Source organism: Vidua macroura, chromosome 6 (genome assembly GCF_024509145.1).
Source record: "Vidua macroura isolate BioBank_ID:100142 chromosome 6, ASM2450914v1, whole genome shotgun sequence".
Lineage (NCBI taxonomy): Eukaryota > Metazoa > Chordata > Aves > Passeriformes > Viduidae > Vidua > Vidua macroura.
The window spans coordinates 38,998,158-39,022,609 of record NC_071576.1 but is presented as its reverse complement, the minus strand read 5'-3'; the positions used below and the strand labels follow the sequence as shown (position 1 = coordinate 39,022,609).

At 44.9% G+C, this 24,452-nt stretch overlaps 1 protein-coding gene across 6 annotated transcripts in view; it reads left to right on the top strand.

Annotated features, from left to right (window-relative positions):
• The window catches only part of ARHGAP1 (Rho GTPase activating protein 1), a 35,007-nt gene that overhangs the window by 6,255 nt on the left and 4,300 nt on the right, over nt 1-24,452 (top strand). For 4 of the 6 annotated variants that reach the window (XM_053981326.1, XM_053981328.1, XM_053981327.1 and 1 more), the window contains exons 4-14: nt 10,301-10,388; nt 10,630-10,761; nt 11,259-11,345; nt 11,938-12,036; nt 12,741-12,848; nt 14,054-14,130; nt 14,518-14,595; nt 15,134-15,262; nt 15,415-15,518; nt 15,936-18,650; nt 18,716-21,193. In XM_053981326.1, the coding sequence (XP_053837301.1) occupies nt 10,301-10,388; nt 10,630-10,761; nt 11,259-11,345; nt 11,938-12,036; nt 12,741-12,848; nt 14,054-14,130; nt 14,518-14,595; nt 15,134-15,262; nt 15,415-15,518; nt 15,936-16,115 (1,082 nt within the window). In that variant the 3' untranslated portion in view covers nt 16,116-18,650; nt 18,716-21,193. Of the gene's footprint in view, nt 1-5,125; nt 5,156-10,300; nt 10,389-10,629; nt 10,762-11,258; nt 11,346-11,937; nt 12,037-12,740; nt 12,849-14,053; nt 14,131-14,517; nt 14,596-15,133; nt 15,263-15,414; nt 15,519-15,935; nt 18,651-18,715; nt 21,194-24,452 lie in introns of those variants that run through there. The other 2 variants (XM_053981330.1, XM_053981329.1) reach the window with 2 other exon arrangements.

The following is a 24,452-nucleotide window of genomic DNA, read 5'->3' as shown; positions in this document are numbered from 1 at the left end:
CTTGAATGTTTGTGATATGTGTAATTTTCCATTGACTTCAGCTAAACTTGGGTTACTTCTTGGCTCTTGCTGACTTGATTATATTATTGTCAGGACTCAGTTGCTTTTGCTGAATTGTTTTAGATATGACTCTTTACTACACCCCAAGCACAAAAGTGGTTTTTGCTTGATAATGCCACAGAAATTATGTAATTAAGCAATACAGCTGTAAGGTCCTCAGCTGACTGAGTAATCCACAGTAGGTGGCACCACTCATATCTGAATGGCCAGAGCTTGCCATCCTGTCCAGATATAACATGTGCAGAAATCTGAAATAGAGGGAATAGGCCTATGTTCCACTGCAAGGAAAGACCTGTTCATTCAGGGTCACAAGCATTTGGATTTTCTTTGTGTTTTCTTGTCCATTTTATTTTATTTACACTAACCCTTGATGATATACTGCTGGGACCTCCATGAGAAAGAGTTTTGGAGGTATTCTTTAGGTTGCTGTGGTGAGCCTTAGTGAAGGGTAAGGCCAGTTTGTCTTGTGTTCCTTGTTTTTAAAAAGAAGAAGCACTTCTACAACTGGTTGTGACTTGATTCATACCTCCTGCTTGACTGTAGCCACCTCCTACCCCTCCTGCTGCCACCTCCTACCCCTCCTATTGCCATCTCTCTGTCCTTTGGTCCCTGCCCCACATGTGAATTGTCAAGGAAGCAGAGGCACAGGCTGGAGGCAGGAGGCTGAATCCTCCTGATTCAGGGTTGTTCTGCAGCAGAGTTTGACCACAACGGAAAGAGTCTCAGGCACATACTTTGGTTAAGAGTTGTCTCAGTATCAGTCTTTTCTGGGCAGTTTTCTCAAATAAGCTTTCTTTTTCCTGATCTCTCATGTTCCATCTTTTGTGGAACAAAATTATAATGACAGACTCAAAACCTTGTTGTTTATTGTTTTCCTGCTCAGTTTGACAGGGCAGGTGTTTGACATTTGGGCTATTATGCCGTATAGATTTGCCAGAAGTGTTTTCATTTACAAATGTGTTACTAAGCTTCTTTTCCATGTGGCTGGAGTTTCAGGACTGGAGTTTATAGAGGTCTGCACCCTGGTCTCTGTTGCTGAAACTGGAAAGGGATAGATGTTCGAACTCCATCATTTCAGTAGTAATAGAATATTTGGAATGCGAATGGCACAGGTAACTGGTATTTGAGGACTCTGGGAAAGGGTGAGTTAAATGATACAGTTGTTCACTTTAGGCTAAGCTTCAGACAAAGTGCTTAGCAGGGTTTAGATCAGAGACGTTGATAAGACTGGAATGTCAGCCCAAACCAAGGATATACTTTGCTGCCTCCTGAGATAAACACCACTCTTTCTGAGGGATTTCTGTTCCAGGGTAACATGACTTTTTCTTTGACAAGCTCTCTGAATGGAGTATCACTCCAGTGGAGGTGTGTGTCAATGGCTGTTGGAATGTAGCCATTTTGCCATTTGATACAGTCTAGGGTAGCAAATGAAGAATTAGCCAGCTTCCTGAAAAGATTCCGGGGTGGGATGGTGGCTGACTAGGAGCCATGCCTGCATTCTGAACTCTTCCCTGTTGTGGTTTAAATTTGTATTCCTAGTGAGCTCTGTGTCCCTGCAGTGTCTCTGTATAGTGCAGAAACAGCTCAGAGAAGCTTCTGTTCTTGGCTCTTGCTGGCCAGTTTTCACCAATAGCTGATGTGTCTGAAAGCATGTGATGGTCCCACACATGGCGTGTGGTGTGATGCCTTTCTTGGCACTGGGAGAGCTTGGAGCACAGCTCCAGATTGAGGATTTGCTGCCATGTAGGTTTGAGACTTGCTGGTTTCTCATCTCCTGAAAGGAGAATTTAGGAGGTTGATCAAAGAGGTCTGACTTGTAATCTTGGTTCTGGGGTGAAGCTGTTAATTTTTTTTTTTTTGGTCAGTAATTGATAATTTTAACTGTTCAGAGTATCGAACAGGGTAGTCTTCTCTGGATTGTTGTTGGAGGCAAACAATCTGGGAAAGTCTGGAAAAATCCTATTAGAGTTAGCCTGGAGAATAAACATCTCACTGGAGGATTAATATGAAACTGTTCAGATGTGTCTGCTGACAAATTGTGCTGACAAATTTGTCAGCAGCTCCAGGTGCAATGAACACTGGCTATGCTGAGCCTGAAACAAAATTACCCTAGATCTCTTGTAAATATTAGCAAATGGCAGCAGATCAAGGATAGTTTTATCCACTCTATTGATTCATTATCTTTCTGTCCCATGTCCTTCTCTGTTCTGCAGTCCAGAACAGAAAGCTTGTGGCTAACTCTGTTCCTGCCTGCCCTGAAATATGTTCTGGGATGGTGACGCTATTTTGAGACAAAAGCAGAAGGCTGGTTTCCATCCTCGCTGAACTCCATGATCCCAGTGTTATCCTGTGTGATCAGAAAAGTAATTGCTTTTTGCTGGATATGTGCATGGTGTTAATAACTTTTAAAAAGCCCGGTTTTGATGACAAAAAGCACACTTATTTTCTAGCTGACCTTTATTACTGATTCAGTCCAAGGCATGCTGGATTTGAAAAATCTGGCTATCTGACCTAAGAGGGGAAAGTATTGAAAAACATTTTGCAGAATTTGTTAGGAAAATAAGTTTTTGGGGTTTGTTTTTCACTTAAAAATAGTACAGCAGTTTCATGTAGACTCTCCTTTGTGCCCTATGCTCCTGTCTCTTCTGGGGAATGGGATCTTGTGGGAAGAGGCTGTCCATGGGAAAGGAGCAGGCATGTCACTGCTGTCCCATGTGGTGGTGTGTTACACAAAGATGACAGCAAAAGACATTGGGGCCACCACAGTCCTGAGGGAGTACTCAGAACCAGAGTATTGTTAGGAATCACAATATTTTAGTTTAAGGAAACATTCTTTTGGTTCTGGGACCTGATTTTGCGAAGGAAGATGTTGGTGTTCTGCTGGTCCTTTCAGACCTGCCTTAAAGTCTGTGTTTAATGAAGTGTTTTACGCAGGCTCTGGAGAGGTCTCTGTGTGGTTTTGTTCTTCTTAATGCTGAGTGCCTCTTTTTGTGAGCACTGTAGCAGTGAAATTCTTCTTTACACGTGGCCAGAAGCTGAAAGAGAGATGGCTTGATTTCATTGCACAGTCCACTTCTGCAGAGTGTTGTTTTCCTTGCTCACGTCACATAGCATTCGGAGGAAACACAAGCTCCTGGTTGAGGGCTGTTAAGGAACTATCCCAAGTTTCTGTTATGTTGAGAGTTTCTGTGTTCTCCTGCCAGTTCTTACATGACAAAGATGCTGCTTCCATCTTCTTGGGGGTTGATGCAGACTAGATGTGACATGGTCTTGGCCTTGAATTTAAGCACAGGCTGAATTGCAAAACTAAGGCAGGTGGTTAATAATAGTTTAAAGTAAGTTTCTGGAGATGACAATTCATACTGGAAACTTGTGGCTGTGTGAGAAGAGCAGAGCTCTTGTCAGCTCTGGCAAGGTGTTCCTTCCTCGTTCTGCTGCCCAATCTGAAATACTGGTCTCTTCTTTGTGGTCAATATGCAAAACTATGGCTATGAGGTTCATCAGCATTCCTATTTTACACAATAACTGCCTTGCTTTCTTTCGGGATAAGAAAACAGGGGCCTAACATATATTGGCATATGAATTTCTCACTGCCATGGAGGGTAGAAGATAGTGTATCTGTGGTCAGGAAAGTGTCTGTCATTATATACTCCAGCTATGTAGTCCCTGCCCAGTGATTTCAAAACTTTGTTGGAGCTCAAAGCATGTTTCTGCTAGTTTGTGTGGGAAATCTGCTGCCTCACACCATTACTTGTCAATCTGTGGGGCTGCCCTCGCAGAAAAGCTGTGATGCTAATATGTGTAAGATCTGTAACTGAAGTGGGAAAACAAGGTGGAGACCTATGAGTGTACCTTTTGTGTTACTGGATTGAAGCTGCAATTTCAGCAGTAAATCTATTTTCGTTGGTGAATCTGGTACCAAACCTACCCAACAAACTTGACTGCAGGTACCAAAGCTGTAACTGGTGCTGATGATTTGTTGTAGGTGTTGGTGATTGACATGGGAGGGTAAAATCAATCTTGGAGCACCAGTAGCTGTTGTTTCTCTAGGCAGGCAAAGGTAGAAGTGGCAGATAAAACTTGTGTTGAAGGTGTGTTGCAGGGTGTCTTTGGTGGCTAATGGACTCAGCAGAGACCCATTAGCAAAGGGTAACAAGGGTCCTTTTCGCTTCAGGCATGGTACATTGTTATTGGCTCCATCAGGACAGACTGCCTGCATTTCTGCTGCTTATGGATGTAGTTTCCAGCTTTTAACTTTTTTTGTTTGTTTGTTTGTTTAAGAATATTTTGTATGATAAAAAATTATGAATTGCCTCTATAGAATTGAGTCCATCCAAAGCAAGCCCAGCTTGTGCACCATATTTTGATATGCAAGGTCAAGGGAAGGGAGAGTATCTAAGGAATTTTAAGTTTCTATGAGAGGCTGAGAGAATGGAGAATTTCTTCCTAGAGCTCTGCTCTGCAAAGGCTCCTGTCTTGATAGGCCCGTGTGGGTCTGTTGAGTATATAGCTGTGAGAGTGATGGGAAGGGGCTGGGTGTGATAATAAATGCCTTCATAAACTAGAGGAACCTTTTTAAAATTCTAATTGGCAGTTCAATTTTTTTTTATTCAGAATCTAGTAATCATGAAAAAAAAGTTATGGGTGTGGGATGTGTTATTCATATGGTATGATGCCATTCTCTGTACACTTCTGAAGTTGTTCAGAGGACTTCAGAATTAATTGCAATTGACCCTTTTAAAAGTGGCAGTACAGCAGTTACCATTTTGGTGGCAGAGGAAGTGTAACAGTAAGGGCAAGAAATTTGATTATACAGTTAGTTGCAAATTCAAAAAGGAGATTTGGGAATCAAGGGTTGCTCTAACTGTTGCTCAAGTAATTGCCTCTAATTGTTAGATAAGGCTGCTTTTTGCAGAGGAGCATGGGGAAAATATGAAATGGAAGGAGTTTGAATCCTGCAAGACAGCAGCTAAATTCATCCCAGTGGCAATCTGGCTAGGCTCTCAGACTTTACCCTCATGATTACAAAGCTTGGCTTGCTATAACTTTTTTTCTGTTCCTCCAGACCAGGGTGCACTTGATGGGGCCCAACCAGGTAGGTAGATTTTTTGTGGCACTAACATTTGGTTCTGTAGATCATGGTATTCCTTTAGCATGACCATGGCCTGTAGCTGGACTGTCTCAGGGGAGCCCAAACTTTGCTCAGCCTTAGGCTGCACTGGCAATTTTTCAGGAATCCAAAGGCTGCACAAAATTGTTGTCCGAGGGCTGCACCTCTGCCTCAGGCACAGCAGAATCATCTGAGCCAAATTTGGTGTGTGGGCTTTACTTTGGGCACTTTGGGGCTCATGGGTCTCAATGTGAATCCTGTTTCTGTCCTGTCATGGTGGTAGCCTGCTTGGACCAGTTCAGTTTGAACTCCAGTTTATCTTTTTATCTTATGTGGTTTGGATGTTCATTCAAGGATTGCTTCCTATTCTTTCATATGATCTGCTGCTGCACTCACATGCTAAGCAGCTGGCACTTAAACTGGATTATCTATCTGAAAGCAACTGTTATCTACTTCTTCTCCATTTGGCTACAGAGATGTTGTGTTCTGGTAACTTGTTTGCCCAAAGCTGTGCTTGACTGCCCTGGGCTTGCTGAGCATTTGTTAATACTCTCCGGACTTCAGTCCTAAGTCTCAATAATTTGGCTGCTGGTGCTTTCATGCTTCTCAATGTACATGAAAACTCCTATTGGTGTGAAATTCTTACTGCTAAGATCTTCACACAATTCATGGAAATGCTGATTCTCATTTCCTCATTATGTGGAGTCTTCTTCCCCTTTTTCTATGCTTTCAAACATCCTCCCACTCTGCATTCTTTAATCTGACCCTCTAGTATATTTTTGTATCAGTTAAAGCTATATTCACTTCATAAGGCTTTCTGATTCTGGCAGTGTTTGGATATTGGGAATATCAAGATGGATGAAATAATGTATTAAAATACTTCTGCTTTGAGATCCTTGCCTTCTTTTCCTTCAGGGCTAAATCCACTTGGGAATTCAATAGGCAATTAAAATCTACTATACTTAAACTTTCCCAGTTGTACCATAAGCTTAGCACAGCTAATTGAAATGAAATTACATTCGACAGGTATTTTACTCACAGTGGCTCTGATTAAACATGCTAAGCTTTGTGAAACTTGTGTAGTAATATTCCAGTATTCTGTACTGGTGCTCTTTCCTTGACCCTCAACTCTGTTAACTTTGCTGTTTTAGCAGTAACACTAGCTTTTGGTGGCACGTTTTATCCACCTGCATTGTCTCAGTATCAAAGTACTAGGATATTCCCATATGAATCTTTCAACAAGATGGGCATCTAACTGAGGTGACCTGAGGAAGGTAGGAATGAGCAGTCTCTAGACTGCAGTTAGGCTGCCTCAAATCATGACATAAATGCTAAAGGATATATTTCAGGATATGTAATGGATATATTCTATTTACCTAGAAATAGTAAATAACAGTATTTGCATGCCAAGGATGTATTTTCCATGTTGGCTGTGCAGATTCATCTAATGCCGTGTCTTGGGACATTACTGCCATCTTGATATGAATTTCTGCTGTGATACGTTCATATTGCTGCAGGTTTCAGTCTGAAACATTTGCCTCAGTATTCTCATTTCAGCTCTTTTAGAAGCTTGGCCTTGCACTCAGGGCTTGGAAACACAGCAGTGATTTTCCTTGCCGCTTGTCTTAGAAGTGCCCTGGAAATGCTGCTTTTTGAGCGAGAGGAAAAACACAGTTCAGGCCTTAAAAGTGTCATAAAAACATTCAGGAGCTTATGTCCATCAGTGCTATGAGTTCATACCTCTTTAGATGAGCATCTGTCTTGACTGACTTTAGATACTGGCTACTGTCTTGCTCTTCATTGTTAAAAGCAAAATAATCTGAATCACATCCTTCAGGGAGGTAGTTTAATTCAAGTGCACATTTAAAAATTGGGGTGCTCTGTGAGTACTGATGGTATATAATTCGTTATTGGTTTGTTGTTAACTATTGAGCATTCCTCATCTGGGAGAGGTAGGAGACAGCCAGAAAAGCCAAGTGATTACTTCATGGTCTTTAGTTGTGTTCAGTGGAAACTTCAGCTGTTTGCAATTGCAAACAAGAGGTGAAAACCTAGATACATAAGATTAATACTGCAAACAGGAAAGCAAATAGTACAAGGGATGGAGCATCTGGGAAAGATCAAACCTGATAAGAATCTGTTCTGTAGGAGGCAGAGGGGCTACCTGAAGGTAGTTTCCTCCAACAAGAACGCATGGAATGGGCTTTAGGTTCTTGTTTATAAACTGATTGTTCAGCTTTGATGCTGAATTTTTGATTTTGTCATGTCTGGAGCAAGGAGACTGATCAGATATATGTCAGGTAGAAACAAGATTGGCAGCTGATGGTTTTGGAAGTTTCTGTGTTGACAGGCTGAGCTCAGTGTGATGAAACTGGAGCAAAACCCAGAACACAGAAAAGGGCATGCTCGTTCCTTTGTAGGTCTCATGCATAAATTCATTCTGATTTGGAAGGCAAAACAGGCCACTCCTTTTTCAGTCATCCAGGGCACTGTAGATTATCTTTTGATGTGCTTGGCCCTGGAAATTGTCCAGGGGATACATGCCATCTCCCCTTGGAAAGAATTATGGATTGTCTGTTTATTCTTTATCAACGATCCCAGACTATCTAAGGAACAAGACTGTAGACTTTGCATAGACCTTGCTGTAGGCTTTTATGTCATTTCAGAGAAAGCTATTTAAGGTATGTTGTTCTGGAATTGTGACTTGTCAGGTCTGATAATCAGTGCCCAGAAACCTGAGCTGCGCATATGGCCACCCACAACATGGCACAAACACGGTACTGTACTGCACCACAGAGGCCTGCCCTGATTAAACTTGAAGTCTGCATCTGACCTTCAGATCATCCACTCTGATGTGAAATACAGCTTCAGTTAACTGAAGATATCATCTGTTCTGAATTTAGCATAGAGCTTCATATGATCTGTCTTTCTGACCATTCTCTTTCATGACTATAAAGCTCAACAGATTCTCAAATGCTGCATCTTCTTGGTGCTTTATACAGGCAAGAACCTTTGTCCTTCAGATAGACGCATATGAGATGCTCAAGACCAATGGGAAGGGTCACAATATGCCATGTTTCTTGCCCAGGACTTTGTAACCTGCACTTAGTCTTTTAGACAGCTCAATTACATTAGACCTGGCCCTAAAGCTCACAGTGAGCAGAGGGTAGGCAGAGAGTGGGCTACTGTGGGATGTGCGATGTGATGTTGGTCTTGTGGCCTGGCTGTGACTGTACCCGGTTATTCCAGATGAGCCTTGCATCACTCTCTCCTAGTCCTGCATTCCAGGTCATGTGTCCTCCCCAGCTGCCCCGTATCTCCGCATGTGTATGTCAGTGTGATGGCCTGTGCGCCCCTTTCCTGGTCCGTACCTAGTGCTGCCGCAGTGTCCTTAGCTTTGGTAGAATTTCTGGCTTGTGTGCATCAGTAAATTCTGTGTTGTCTGGTGACTTGAAAATGGGACTTGCAAGGTGAAAATAAAAATGAACAAAGTAGCAAGAGAATCTGTTCTAGCAAGGTGGGGGCAAAAGGGGGCCAGTGGCATCTTAATGTCATGGCTGGTGTGTATTAATTCTCTGGCTGCCAGTTGCAGCACCAAGTGGTGATCTGGTACTAACAAGCAGCATTCCCAGAAATAACAGGTTTGCTATTCTAGGACCTCAGTTGCTGTGTGGCAAGTGTAGCCAAGTGATAGTTGAGGGCCAGAGCCTGTGCAAAGGTGATAAAATGGCGGCATGAATATTGTAAATCCATACTGGGAAAAGGATATATTTCAAGAGGAATAATGTATTGCAGGTCAGTCCTGCATAAGTAGTGATCCTTGCTGCTTTTCTGTGTTGTGGTCTGCGTGAGATGGGAGTAAGGAGGGTATTGTTGTGTATAGCCTCAACAGCCCCATTCACTGTTGTACTCTTTGCTTGACAAGAAAACACAGGTTTCAGATCAGGGTGAGTAGCTAAAAAGGTGGGAAGACTTTTACCCTTAATACTAAAGGAATCATTTCATCTCCACTGCTGCTAAAAAAGAAGTCATCTTTGTGGAAATGGATTGGGTGTCATGTCTGGGAGAGAATTAGACTTTCCCTCAAACTCTGTATGTCCACAGGATTTGTGACCTGGTTCTCACTTATGCAAATCTCTATTCCCCAGCATGTCTGCTAAGCTTGGCCATGTGTGTCTGCTTGGGCTTTGTTCATGGGGCTGAGATCTCTGCTAGCAGAAGTCCACTGACGGTTGAAGACTTGCTTTGGGGAAAACTTGGCTCATTGTCTCTGAAGCCTCAAGTGGTGGCTGGGAGTGTCCTCAGTGACATGATGGTGCTTTATGGGTTATTTGGCTCCAGTGTGATGGGGACTGTTTTCTGCATGGCTTTTACAAAGAATGCTTTGTTGTGCTGCACTTTGCAGCTCCTTCTGTCTCAGGCTGGAAAATCTCTCTGTGGATGGAAAATCTAGGAAGCAGTGAAGAGCTTATTCTACAGTCCTCCTGGAGAATCCAGCAGCCCTGCTTGACCCATCTGTAGAAGAGACTTGTCTTTGGAAAGATGAGAAATCATCTGGAACTCACCCAGATGAGTTCTCATCTAGAACTGCTCTTTTTCTAGGAATTTCTTGCTTTCCTGGGTATGAAATGGCCTGTGTTCTGTGTGCAGAACTAAGCTCCAGGTGAAGCAAGAAACAGATGCACCAGACTATTAGAAGTTAGTCTGGGACTGTGTGCAGGGTGGACGGAGTTATTGTGCCAGTGAGGGGCAGTTTTCCCTGTGCCTCCCTGGACATGTGTGCATCAGGAGCAATGCCCAGGCACAGTTTTGCAGGATTAATGCTCTGAGCACTCTGCTCTGTACTTGACTCCATCTCTATGTGCCCCAAGGCATTCTGGCTTCCAGTCCTTCATCTCCTTTCAGGGCTGGAGCAGGGAATCTGTTCTTCATTCTCGTTGACTTGCCAGTGTTGCTTAGTGTTCAGGTTTCTGCTTCCACACTAGGCCCATGATAACTGCTGAAAATTGGATTTAGCTTTGCTGGCAGCTGTACCTTGTTACAGTGGTTTCTCATTTTTTCTTTACCCCTTGCTGCCAATACCACAATTAAGTCCTTAACTCCCTGTAATATCTGGCATTTTATCTGCAGGTGATGACAAATACGGAAGGAAAGTAATTTTGTTCAGTGCCTGCCGGATGCCCCCAAGTCATCAACTAGATCATGTGAAACTGCTGGGGTAAGTAGAGTCTTAGTAGGCTGCTGTTAATTTCTTAAATCTGACCTAATTCTCAGCTGCTGGATTCCTGGGGACAGATCCATCTGCAGTAGCTTCTTTAGCTGGGCATGTCCTCCCAAGTGCTTACCTCCATTGCTGGAGATGCAAATCCTCTGTTATGGTGCACAAAAAGAGTCCCAAAGGGAGGAATAGCCTCTCTGTAGCAGAGCACAAAGTGAGTTCATCAGTTCTTTCTTCTCAGATACCTGAAATTCACACTTGACCAGTATGTGGAGAGTGACTACACTCTGGTGTACCTGCACCATGGCCTGACCAGTGAGAACAAGCCATCCCTGAGCTGGTTACGGGATGCCTACAGGGAATTTGATCGCAAGTGAGTAAAGATGCAGCAAGCAAGGATGTTATGTGCTGTTCTGTAGCATAATATAGAGGATCTTCCCCAGCTCCCCTGTGTAGCTTGGTGATCATAATTTACTGTCACTTACTCTCCTGCTTAAGGAGGTGGATTGTTGTTTAATACAGACTGAATCATAGGATAAATAGCTCCTTCTGTAGTTACATCCTTTAAGCCAGCAGCCAAGAGCAAACCCAGGACCTGGTGCAAGTGTGTCAGCCCCATGCTATAGTTGTAGGTTCCTGGGGAGACTGCTCACTGGTTTTAGATGAATCTTGGAATACAGGGTAGCATGCCATTAGGTTGCTGAGTGGCCTGACACTGCTATAGAGCATGGGAGAGCAGAGGCCATGGATGCTGGGATGTGGTGAGGCTCAGTGCAAAAGGCATGAAGCAACCAGGGTGCCTTAATCTTGTTGAAAGGTTGGTTCCTCTGCTTAAAGTGCAGCTGGTCATTACTGGGCTTTTCTTGACAGGTACAAGAAGAACATCAAAGCCTTGTATATTGTGCACCCAACTATGTTCATCAAGACCCTCCTGATACTCTTCAAGCCTCTGATCAGGTAGGAAGGAAGCGCTATTGGCAGCTCACACTGCAGGGGAACAATGAGGCCTTCTCAGAGGCACACAAGCTGAGCCCAGGCTGCCAGGCCTATCCTGGAGTCTCTCACCTTTTTCTGTCTCCTCCCACTTCTGAGCTCAGAAATACTCACACACCAGAAATACCTCTTTAGGAACCTACAGAGCTTGCAGCTCTGTGCTACTCCTTTTCTCTCCAGCCAAATAGAAGTAAAAAGTTGCAGGCTCTGCAACTCAAATATTTAATTTATTGTGATATTGAAATAATAACTCTGTGAAATAATTGGGAATAAGATCTTCTCAAGACTACTGCTGAACATAGGAAGGAGAAACCCACCATTTGAGGGAGCCTGCTGCTGCTAGGGCTTCTAATGTATCTTGTAAAGTTTTTGCATCTTCTGGTAAAATAGATGAAGTGGGAAAATGACGTGGGTGACATCTCTTCTGCTCAGCCATACCTACCTTTTGCCCCATTGATGTTTCTTGCAGTCCTCTGCTCTCCTTTTCTGTAAGAAGTCAGTTATGTTACTGGATTTCCCAATTCCTCAAATATCTACTTTTTTTCTTGTTTTTCAGCTTTAAATTTGGACGAAAGATTTTTTATGTGAATTACCTTAGTGAGCTGGAGGAGTATGTGAAGCTGGAGCAGTTGGGGATCCCAAGCCAAGTGCTAAAGTGAGAATACTGTCTGTCTCTCCCTTCCTTAGGGCTCTGTGAGAGAGGACCTTTTGTAAAGTGTGGCAAGGGAAGGAAGCGATTGTTCCACTCAGGCAGTGGTTTTGCAGGGTGTGCTGACAAGTTGCCTTCAAGACTGGTTTCTCTCTGTAGTCCTTCCTGTGTGTTCTTGGCCCCAGTCCCCAGTTCTGTCTTTGAATTAAAAATCCTCCTGCAATGGAGCACCAATCCTGCATCTCCCACTCACCCCCTGGGGACTTTCTGCAAGATACTGACCCTAACACTGACCTGGAGCTCATGGTGTGCATTTGCTGTCATCTGGGACCTGCTCAGCTCATTCTGCACTGCTCAGCTTGTCTTTGAGGCTTCCCAAAGTTGCCATAATGTCAGTCCTACCAGATTGCTTCCCTATCCCACACCCACACATGCATCTGTCTCATCACAAGCAGTGCTGTCCTGGCCTCCCTCCCACGCTGTTACTCAGCTACTCCAACTCTTGATTACAGATAGATACTCCTTTTCTCCCTGCTTTTTTTTCTGGCAACCAGATGTTTGTTCTTGTGCTCCACAGCTGCCTGTGGTGGTTCTGTGTAGGTGTAATTGACTGTACCAGTCTGGTTCTGTTACCAGTGGGTGTGCAGTGCTGGGTTCATGCACTTTCTGGAAGGTGGAGTGGCTTTCTACTAGTCCGTGTTTTGCTGCAGGTATGATGAATACCTGAGATCCCTGCAGAAACCTTTGCAAGTGCCCCAGAAGCCAACACCCCCACGTCCACCACTGCCAAACCAGCAGTTTGGAGTCTCCCTACAGCAGTGAGTATTTCTGGACTGTGTTGCTTTTGTCCTGACTTGCTCGATATGAGGTCACTGTATTTATTACTGAACAACAGCAGAAAATGGCTGCGAAATTTCTTGCAGTTCAGACTTCCTACAAAACTTTAATCATTTTCCTCAGGAACTCTGTGCTCATGTCCAGATCCTGACTAACTCAGTTCAGTTCCATCCTCTTGATCCCTGGGTTAGATTGTTTTTGCAACTTAGGGTCACTAAGGGAGGAGCAAAGTAAGAGCCACGGGGACAGCTTTATGGCACTAGAAACTTCCTTTTAAGCAAAAGAAATCTGTAAGAAGCAGGCTGACAGGAGTCTCTTTAGGACTATGCTGCTTTGAGCAGTACTGCAGATTTGTTTCTTAGTTGTTTTCCAAATCATAAAATCTATTTTGAAAGCACCTCTATTCAGCCTTGTAGCGAATCCCACTCCCCATTCCTGCACAATGACAAAGGCAAACACAGACACTGGCAAGGGCTGGTGATACTGAGTAAGTGTTGAAGGTATTTTTAACTCTTGAGTGTGGTTTTGCCTCCCCGGAGAATGAGGAGGAGCCAGTACTGTGTAGCTAGACACATCCTCTGAGGCAGTCTGGGAACACATTCCCCAGCTTCAGTGCAACATTTCCAGATGGTGTTTGCCATGGTGCCGTGGTGCCTGAGCTTGTTAGCAGCCTGGGAGGGGTGAACAGCTCCAAGCTATCGAGTTGTCTGGACAAACGAATGTGAGGGTGGCAGCGAGCACCTTGGTGTCATGAGATTTTCCCTGACAGCCATTTTGTTGATAAATCTTCTATCACAGGAATGTGGTGGCCAAAATTTTTTTTCTCATGTGTCAGCTTCTTTCTGCCCTTGCTCCTATGGGGAAGAAAAAAGGAAGTGTAACCTTTTTCACCTGATTCATAACTAGCATCCTTGCCTTCTGGGAAACCCTTTGCCCTGGCATATACAGGTTGAGATTTTTACAGAGGATGGAAAACCGTTCCTGTGGTCTAGTAATGAGCTCATAGTTGCTCCAGTGAATGATGTAACATGATGGGTGAAGAGGATAGAAGGCCGGAATAATGGCTGAACCAGCAAGATCATACGCAGTACAGCTGGTGTGGGCAAATTCAAGAATTGGAGGCTGCATGTAGGGCAGGACCAGTCCTGTGTAGCAGTCATGTGTAACCTGTTGTTTCTTGGTGCAGTCTCAGGGAGAAGAGCCCTGATCAGTCTCCTGTTCCTCTGGTGGTCAGAGACACCATTTCTCATTTGCGGGAGCATGGTAAGTGTTTGGGGAAGCTGCAGTCCCATATCAGTGACCTCTGTTCTCTCCAAGATCCAATCAAGACTGTGGTAAGATAAAGAACGGCAGTCTAAAATAGGGTGTAAAGCCCGAACTAGGCGAGTTAGCCTTCAAGTGAGACTGTGGAGGGCTTAGGAGAATCCTTCTTTCAGGAGTCCATGTTCCCACTTGTGTAAAACTAGCCAAATGCCCCTTGTATCCTTTGTCTGATAGTGGAAGCAGAAAGAATTGTTGTACTCTAAAAAAGGAGCTTGTTGATATCTGTCTGAATGCCCCACAGCATGGATTTATAATTGTTAAGGCCAGCATTTTTAAAGACTCTCACATGGCTGATTTTTTCCTTCTCCATCTGCTGTCACTTCACAGCTCTTAATACAGAGGGGATTTTCCGGAGATCAGCAAATACACAGGTTGTCAGAGAGGTCCAGCAAAAATACAATATGGGTAAGTGCCCAAACACATCAGAGCCCCTCTCATTCCCTAATTATTACTGTGCAACTGCAACTGTAGGAACTAGTCCATCATGGATCCTCTTCTTCTTTGATAGGTCTGTAGGTGAGGTCTCATTTTGGGGTATGACCTGAATTGCAAGGGAGAAATATCTGGTACTTCTGCTGTGTGGAAAGCATATTCCTTCCCACTCATAATCCCTTTACTATCCTTTTTTTCCTGAAAGTTTCCCTGTTTCTTGGGATGAAATATACCATCTCACTGGTTATACTGAAGGGACTTTAGAGGACCAGGATGAAACTTAGTCATGTTTGATTTGATGACTTCTAAAGATGTAATGCTGGATTCAGCACTGCTTTGTATATGATTTTGGGACATATTTTTCCACTCTGCTAGAAGATGTGGTACTTCAGGATTCTGTGTTTTTTAAAATACCTCTTCCTTAGTTTTGGGCTCTGACCATCATGTCCTGTCCTTTGGAGGAGATGCTGCTTTGGCCAGTGAGCACTGAGTCTCTGCTCTACTTTCTCAGGTGTGCCTGTAGATTTCCAGGAGTATGAAGATGTCCACCTCCCTGCTGTGATTCTCAAGACCTTCTTGAGGGAGCTACCTGAGCCCCTCCTCACTTTTGCCCTCTACAGCCATGTTGTCAGCTTCCAGAGTGAGTTGTAACAAGTGCTACTCCCTGAATGTTGCACTGGCTAAGGGCAAAGATGTCTTACTTAGTGGAGACATGCATGGGATACCTTGTGACTGCCAACAGGGCCTTCATCAGAATGGGTGCTGAGGATTGTCCTGTCTCTTGATTTTTAGGTGTGGAGGAGGTGAAACGTGTGGATGTTGTTCGCAAAACGCTCCAGGATTTGCCCGAAGAAAACTACCAAGTGCTCCGTTTATTGACAGCCTTTCTGGTGCAGGTGAGTGCTAGCCTAAGCATTTGGTTGTCATAATGCCGAGAGGTGCAGGCAGGCCTTCAGCCTAAAAAGTGCAGGCATACAGCCTGTGTGGTCTATACCAGGGAGGCTGAAAGCTCCCCAGGCTGGAGGTAGAACTACAAAGTAGCTGAGTAGAAGAGGGATCTCAGATCTGCTTTACAGTACTTCCTGCTGCCAAGAAAGCCACTGCAAGGCCATTCAAGCGAGAGGGAAGATCATGAGTGGTGATCTGGACTTGTAGAGATATTATCTGACAGTGCTGTTGTGATGATATGGCCTGGCCAGCTTTTCTCCTCTTATTTTCTCTGTGAGTCTATCAGCTCTAGCTTTGGGGAGGCTAGAGGGCAGCTGCTGTGCTATTCTGTAGGATTCACAGTGGTCTCTTTCCTTCCCACTTAGGTCTCTGCTCACAGCGACAGAAACAAGATGACAAACACCAACCTGGCAGTTGTGTTTGGCCCAAATCTGCTCTGGGCCAAAGATGTGGCCATCACTCTAAAAGCCATCAATCCCATCAATACCTTTACCAAATTCCTGCTGGACCACCAGAAGGAGCTGTTTGAGGCTGCAGAGGCCTGAATCCAGGCCAGCCCACACCTGCACACTGTGCTCACCTTCCCCCTTCTTTGTCTTGGAGCTGTGACCAAGCTGTCTCCAGTACAAAGGGACCATTGATCTTCTGGGTGATGAGCAGAGTGAGGGCTGTGGAGATGATGGTGAAAGTGTGCAAGTAAGTGAGCAGGACACCTGCAGCTCTGGATGGGGAGGGGAGCTGGTCTCTTAGCTGCTGAGACTGGAGTCCTAACCCACCTGCGCAGCTCCTCCAGGGCTCATCACCAGTCTTCTGCCCTATCAGATGACCTGCCTTCCTTTCCTCCTTCCCTTATGTGCAGTTTTTCTGCCCTGCTGGTCCCTTCCTCATCACAGATCTTTTTATTCAAGCTCACCCCTCCTTGCCTCAGCTGGGCTGTTTGGGCTAGGGTGGGGTTGCTGGATTTTGTGATGGAGACATTCTTACTGTGAGTGCCATTTCTCAGCACTGAGCATGCATCCTGCCTTTCCCCAGGGGCACCTAAAGCAGGGAAGGGAGCAGCAGCCCTTGTGCTTCAGGTAGCAGCATGTCCTGCATTTGCAAATACCACTCTAGGCCCCCTGCTTTTGGTAGGCAGGTGAAGGACAGGCTCATGGCAATGGGCTGTGTTACCTGTCAGACTCCAAAACAATGAAGATGAGTTTAGCCCAAAGCCCAGCCCCTCTGGGGTCACCCACTCCAGATACTATTCAGTGTTGGACTGTAGTGGGTGACTTGCCTCCCACAGTTATCCAGCTCAGGTGTGTTTGTCCCTCCAGCAGCACTTCCAGCCTGCCTGGGAAGGTTCATGCCAGGCCTGGCTGTGCATGTGGGCCAGCTGTGACCCTTTGACAGCTGGTGAGTCTGAATGGCAGGAGCAAGTGCCCTGGTGGCACTGAGCTGCTGAACACCATGAGGATCACCATCTGTCCTGGCAGCAGCACAAGGCCTCCTCTTCTGGCACATGTATCTGTGCTGACTGGCACAGACTGCCTTGACTAGTTAGTTGTCTTTTTGAGCACAACTTTCCCCAGCACAGTCTAACAGAGAGCATGGCCTTGAGGGAAGGTCTAGGGACTGGGGCTAACCCTCACCATGGAGTGCACCAGGCCTGGATTACAAATTTCTGCCTAGATGCTGAGCACTCGTGCCAAAGCTGTGAGGGAACAGCTATTACACGCCAAGGGCCTTTGCCGTGTCTCCTCCTGGGTTCATACTTTGTACCCTGGCATCTGGTCAGCTGCATCCTGGATGCCCTGGGCACAGCTGCAGAGATTGTGTTCTCTGCAAGGCAGGCTCAGAGTGGGGTGGTCCCAGCACCTCTCTGGAGCAGCTGTGATACTGTTATAGCATCTCTGTTGGTTTGGGTTGCCTCATTCCCATTACCTGAGCTAAAAGAGATCCTTCTCCTCAGCCTGGGCCTGTCAGGGTTTTAGGAGGGAGCTTCTAGCCTTACTTCTATGGTGTGATTTATCTTTGTATCTTGTGCCCTGTGTGCCTGGGCCAGACCTCCCTGCTGCATCTGGCCTCAGGACAAATCTTTTGGACCAAGCAGAACTGGTTTTTTAAAGCTACTGGATGCTAAAGAGAATTTGCTTTTTCATAACATTTTAGCCTGCCTTTAAACACTGACCAAGGGTCGGTGTCCCTGGTATAGTCAAAGTAAGTGTCATCTGCTGCAGGAATTGAGGAGATTGCTCTTTTTGCTAAACTCTGGAATGGGGATGGGTGCAAACGTAGGCTGCTCTGCAAGGCAGCGCAGGTCCAGCCAGCTGCCTTGGAGGAGGCGCACCAACATGTGGGTGGGATAAGTGAACATTTCTAAGACTGGAGCAAGAGAGGTTCCAAGATGGAATTGGATCTGATCCTTTCTAGATACCGGGAAGACTTTGCCCTATGGAGGCTACCAGGCTGCTGACTTCTTCAAGTCTCCCTCTTCCAATAGCAGGAGCCTTCCCTGTTAGGCCAGAATATGAATTGTTTCATCCTGAACAATTCACAGCAGTAACTAAGTAAATGTTTTGGAGGGAGAGATAATCTGCTCCTAATTAATTTGTGATCTCTTCTAGAGTGAGTTAGCAGGGCTGATGTGCTGTGGAGGAGTAATCTGGGGTGGACTAGTGTGGAGAGAGGTATACTTCCCCCAGTGTTTAAGGGGCAGGGCTGTGGAGGCTGAGGGACCCCAGTGCAGCCCCTCTTTCCCTGCAGGCGTCCTGCTCTGTGGAGGCTTTGGTAGGGGGAGAAGGAGACTTGGTGCTCTGACTGTATCTGCAGCTGACACTGACTTCATCTCTGTAGAGGAAAGGCAAGCCCAGGTAATTTCTGGGACAAATGCCTAAGCTCGGCAGTCTGGAATCCAAGTGCTTGTGTGCATGAGACCTGGCTCTGTGCACTCTCTGGGGAAGGTGGCATGTTCTGGCCTTGCAGAGCAGCAAGGACTGTTCCCTGCCCAGTAGCCAGAGGAACAGTGCTGGAGTAGCTCCTGTCCAGGGGGAAAGTGGAGAATACTGCAAGTGTCTGAGTTCTGGCTGAAGTTTAGTGGGGTTTTTTTAGGTTTTTTTTTGTTTTGTTTTGTTTTGGTTTTGTTTTTGGTTTTTTTTTAGTTTAGTTTTTTGGTTTTTTTTTTTTAGTAAATTCTTGAAATTACGTTTCCTTTTTTAGCAAAATAGAGGCTGGTTCATCCCCTGCTGGCAGGGATAAAAGCCTGCTCCAGTTCAGTGCTAACAGGGACCAGATTCAGAGTGTTCAGGGAACTACTACTGCTCATGGTGAGAAAGTGCTTGCAAATCCTGGAAGAGACCCACTGCAAATAGCCCCTTTTCTCTGCTGCTCCTCGTGCTAGAGCTGCTGAGGGCCCTGGAGCAGGCACAGTAATCAGGGTTGCTTTTGCAATCTGTTCTCCCAAATGCCTTGTATTGAAATATTCCTCCTGTGGTCTGAGCAGAGAACTGGCCCGGTCCTGCCTGCAGCCTGTGTCAGGTGGGTGGTCACCAGAGCCTGCACCTGCCAAGGCCAGGGGGTTAAATTCCCTCCTCACATGGGCAGGGTGCTGGCTGGGCTGGTTTTCTCTGCCTTGTATAGGTTGGGGGTGGTATACAATTAAGGTGCTGGTCTGTGTCAGTTTTCGCCTTGCTATAGAGCTGTCCATGGGTCTCTTTCCTGGCTTACCTTTTAGGTTAGCTATTAGCCATTTCTTCCTGTTGGGGGTACTTGTTCTGCATCAACCTCCTCCTTTTAGCACCTAGAACACTCCTCTCTGCTAAGCCTCCTGCTGTCTTAATGGCCTCTGATCACTCCCTGGCCCAAGCTGTGAACTGACACCAGAGCTTCTGGGTGGTGCAGGAGGTCTGGGGCCATCCAGATGCCTTGTGTGCTGACATGAGAGTGCCGAGGGCCAGTTTGGTCCGAGTTTCCTTTTTTATGCACAGGGGCTCCTGTGCAAAAATTTTGGCTTTGCTTTTGTTGCTGGGGTTCCTTGCCTTCTTTGTTGATGTTCATCAGGTGCAGGCCTGGGTTTTCACAGTTCACACTGTTTATTTTCGTTTAATCTGCACCAATCTTGTATTTCACAGTTTGCACTTTTTGTATTTCAATAAAAATCAAAATGTAATCTCAGATCCAGATATGTTCGTCACATGGCAGCAGCAGTGACACATCTACAAGAAACAAGTAAGGCCATCCTATGCTGCCAACCACAACCATGCTGCAAGGAAGGAAAGAAAGTATTAAATGCCTCCTATGTGAGTAACTGAAGAAATACTAGTTTGCAGGAGCCTTGGGCTGGAAACAGAATTAAAACAAAAATGAAGCAGTATAGATCTGGCTCTCCTGAAGAGGGCTGTTCTTCCACATTACCATCTTCCTGTCATGATGAGCAGTCTGCCTAGGATTTCCAAGGGTGCCAAGCGGGAGCCACTTTAGGATTAGCTGGCTAAGTTTATCCTGGGGCCAGGTGATACACTCATCAGAAGCCTGCACCTTCTCATTTCAATGTATGTGGATTGCTAACTTGATGAACAGTAGTCTGGTTAGGACCACTGCACTCCTCTTGATCCATATTCAGTTCACTATTTTTTCCTAAAGACTGCAATTTGCCTGTTATATCAGTAAGCTTTTTGGCTAGGATGCAAGAATTAGGAGTAGAATGGAGAGCACTGGGGCTAAAACCATCAGCCTTGGGCAGTAGCCTGACTGCTGGGATGTCAGTGATGGTATGTCAGGGTGATGTGTTGATGCTGATGTCGACACTTGCATGTCTAAACTGTGTACTGCTTGTCAGTTTTTACTGTACCAGTTAAGAGCTTCCCAGTGTTGCCAGTTCCCCTTCTCCATGTTGACATGGCCCCTGTAATGGGGTCAGCGTGGTTAACATGCCAACTATACAGCAAGATCTCAAACCTCCTCTCAGTGTAGCAGCTGGTCCTTGCTTTGGGCTTTGTCACAGTGACCTGCCTGGCATTGTGCTGTAGCAACATCAGCTCCAAGGAGCTAAATGCATCTGTCCCTGACAGGGAGCTGGCACTGGCAGGACCTATGTTATGTGCAGCCATGGGCAGTACTGAATGCAGTGTGAACACCATTGCAACTGAGCACATTCTCATTAGTAGCTGCCCCCTGACTTTATGGACACTCTTCTGAGAACATTTTTTATAAATACATAAAGTAGGCTCACAAAGCGATGGTATTTAATTGTTCATGATCTTGGTGGTTAATCATACTTCTGTGACTGTTTTACTTTCTCACTTATTTCCCGATGGTTTTTCCAATCTCTTGTCTTCCTGGTGACATGGTGTAAATAGTGGATACTGAAAGCCCTGTAGTAAGCCCCAGATCCTACAGGATGATTTCTGTGAGTTTTGACACTGTACCATGTCTTTTTTAAGTTCATGAAATGACACTTATAAATACACACATATACATGCATATAATGTAGACCCATCGGTATCTGTTAGATTACAGCAGTATACTCAGTTTACTGTGTTGCCTTCTGAAGATGTGATTAAGAAAAGATTGTTTTTGTTACCCTTGTATCCCAAGCTGGAATATTCCCTTCATAGAAGCTTGTAATACAGAGTCATTTTTCTTCCCCCCTGCCCCATTCCTGTCATTTTATCCACTGTCTCTTTTTTATAATAACCAGACACCCTTTACACCAAAGCTTAAATCAACAGTTGTTATTAGTATACAGATTTTTATAATCTTGTCTTTCCTTTAAAGGGAAGGTGTTGGCACCATACCTGGCATTGTGTGTTATACAGGGTTAACTTTTACCAATACTGTTAGCTGTTAAGTGTGGTTATTCTTTCCATATTTTATTAGTCTCTGCTATCTCTCCTGTCAACTCAAAACATTCCTATGCTGCTTTAAGTGTGTAGTAGCAACCATGTACAATGCAAATTCTGTGGGTATATTTTTCCCGCTTTTCCCACCCCTTTCCTCTGGAGACAAGTTAAGATTTCAGTTTCCTAATTCACTGGTGAGGTCAGCAGGGTCAAACACTGTATGACTGTTCCTCCCACCTCCAGGCACCTGTTCTGTATGTCCCTTGCTGTCCTTCCAGTAGGTTGATCTCAGTAAGATCCCACTGACCTCTCCAACTGTAATGCACTAGTCCATTTTGCCCTCTCTGACAGAGGCAGCAACTTGCTCTGTCCTGTATTCACTGACAGGCCCCTGACCCTCCTGTTTCCTGGAGGAAAACAAGCATGAGCCTGGGACTGTCCCAGACCTTTTGGTACACAGAAGAATGTAGAGAGTGTTGTTTACACAAAAGTTTTATTGGAAATTCTTTGAATACTTGAAGTACACCGGAGACTTTCCAAAACAATACACTTGAGGAACCTTCCCCTCCACCCAAAGTATCTGTAAATCAGCAGCTACATGGATACTGTCCTTAATATTGAGCCGAGCAGAGAGCTGCTAAAATAAACAGCCTTCATAACACAATCTGTGGCAGGCCACAGCAGCAGCTAAGTCTTTACTGAAGCAGAGCATTTGTGCAGTGGTCAGGGAACTCAGAGCCTAGATGCAGCAACTGTGTTTTGAAACTGAGGACTGTCTAGAGAAGAGGCAGGTAACTCAGCCCTGGAGAATCTCTTATTGCTATGGCCATCCAGCTCAACACTAGCAGCTTATATAGACGATTTTCCAGCCTTTGGAAGAGAACGTGCCACAGTGCCATTCTGCTTTATGAGATGTGAGAGCTGTAGCCACATTAGGAACTCCATCAATAAAGGAGCACCCTGACGTCCTGGGTGGGATTAACAGGAATGGCAGTGCTCCCTGCCAGCTCCATAGCTTGTTAGCAGAAGAGCACAGCAGGAGTGCTGGCTAGATAATGTTTAACCTCAACTATTCTCTATTCATACAGTGTGAACCAGCCCTTTGCCTCACCTCTGCTACTCTGCAGATCGTATCACTTTAGAGACTAAAGCTGACAACCAGCTGTCTGTGAGTTAACTTCCTACAAAGTGGCAAACCAGTTTCCTAAGCACAGGTGAGAGGCAGTTGATCCATTAATTCCTTGTGTTCCTGCACCTTTCTGCGACCCTTTCCACCTCTGAAACAAGGTGGCTCTTGGATGGGTATCAAGAATTTGTTACAGCCCATGTAACTGAAGTCTTGTTATAAACTGTTTCATCTTGGAACCTTTCTTAAATGTTTGTGTATCTTACTTCGCATGGACAAAGCAATTTCCATGTGAGGTTGCTAAGAAATTGAATCAGTTGAGTAAAATAAATAGGTTCTGGTGGGTAATTTTCCTTCAATGAAGCTCTTACCTGGAGTTTTAGAACTTACAAGGCCTCCCACCAAACACATCTCTCAACAAAAATTCTCATAAAGTTCAAAGCATTGCATTGCTCTGGCCTTACAGTAAGCTCTGTTCTGAATTTGGCTCCTTGCTCCAGCAGTGGCACAGAAATAGTGTTCCAGAGTGGAGCTGGGGTTCCCCCATCGGCTGCAGGCAATCTCTTCCAACAAAGAATGCAGCTAAGCTGAAGCTGCCACGTTGCACCAACTAGAAGGTTGGTTACTCAGCCACTCGGAGGAAATGAAGATGGTTTCTCAGTACTCAAGCAACACAACTCCACTTAAAAGAAACAAGGAGGAAAAGAAGTGGTTTTGGACAGTAAGGGGTCTTGCAGTTGCTCACTCTAGTTACATGGGGCAGGAGGAGACAGAACCACAAGAAAACCCACCTTTTCCAAGTTTCTGTTTAGTGTCACTGTTTCTCCTCCCATCCTTACATGAGGCAGAAGACATGCAACAGCCAAATCACCCATAGAACAATGCCAGCCAGTCACACTGTCGATGGCTTGATTATTACAAAAATAAAATTTCAGCTACTAAAAAGCCAGCTGATTAAAAAGTACCATAAGCTTCCCAAAAAAGTGTGCTTCTTTAAAGAAGCTGCCTTCTGACTGGCCAAAGAACACTACAAATTCATCCATGCCTATCAGAAAAACAGCTTTTTACCAAGTCCCTGCCCCTCCATTCCACTGATGTGTGCATTTCATTCTATCAGTGAACCTTGACTGGATGTAATGGACACATAGTCCCCAAAACAGAGTATAATATTAATCAAGTCTGTCTTAGAAAATAAATATCTTGGATATTTTCCTGCAAAGAGAAACTAGCCTCACTGGCTAGGGTTCCATGGCACACTTGCTCTCTGCAGTGATCAGGACAGAATGACCCGCACTATAACATGAAAACAGAACATCTTTTAAATATAGGTTTCTTTAAAAGCAATAAATATTTTTTAATTATTAAGATCATCTATTAACCATAAAGCAGAAAGGCTTGCAAGGATTAGAGGAAAAATCTTGGACTAAGACTCCTAGTTACATAACCCTAAAGAAATAGGATTCCTAGTATTTACAGTTATGTTTCAGAAGCAGAGACTATGAATTGAGCATCATCACAGCTGCTACGTGCAGGCTTGCCAACAGTCAACACTGTTAAACTCAGCATGGCCAAGTGTCAGTGCACTTGGGAAGGAAATTTGGAAAGCATTCCTGTAGTTTCACTCCTGCTTATCAGCCACCTAACAGAGGACCTTGCACTGTGTAGAGACCCAATTCTTTAGAACCAGGAAAACAAAGGTAACTTGGATTATGCAGGTCCCAAAGCTGATGTCTCTCCCTGTGCTCCAAGCACACACTCTGAAGTCAGGATGAAATGCCCAGTTCTGTGGAATGGATGTCCTGGACTTCACAGTCGAATTTGCTGAACTCACAGACCCTGGAAATAAGCCAAAGCTTTCTATCCTCTAACAGGATCAGAGACTGCAGGAAGAAGTCTGTTAGCAAGAAGCTCTACCTAGGGAACTTACACCATGGGAC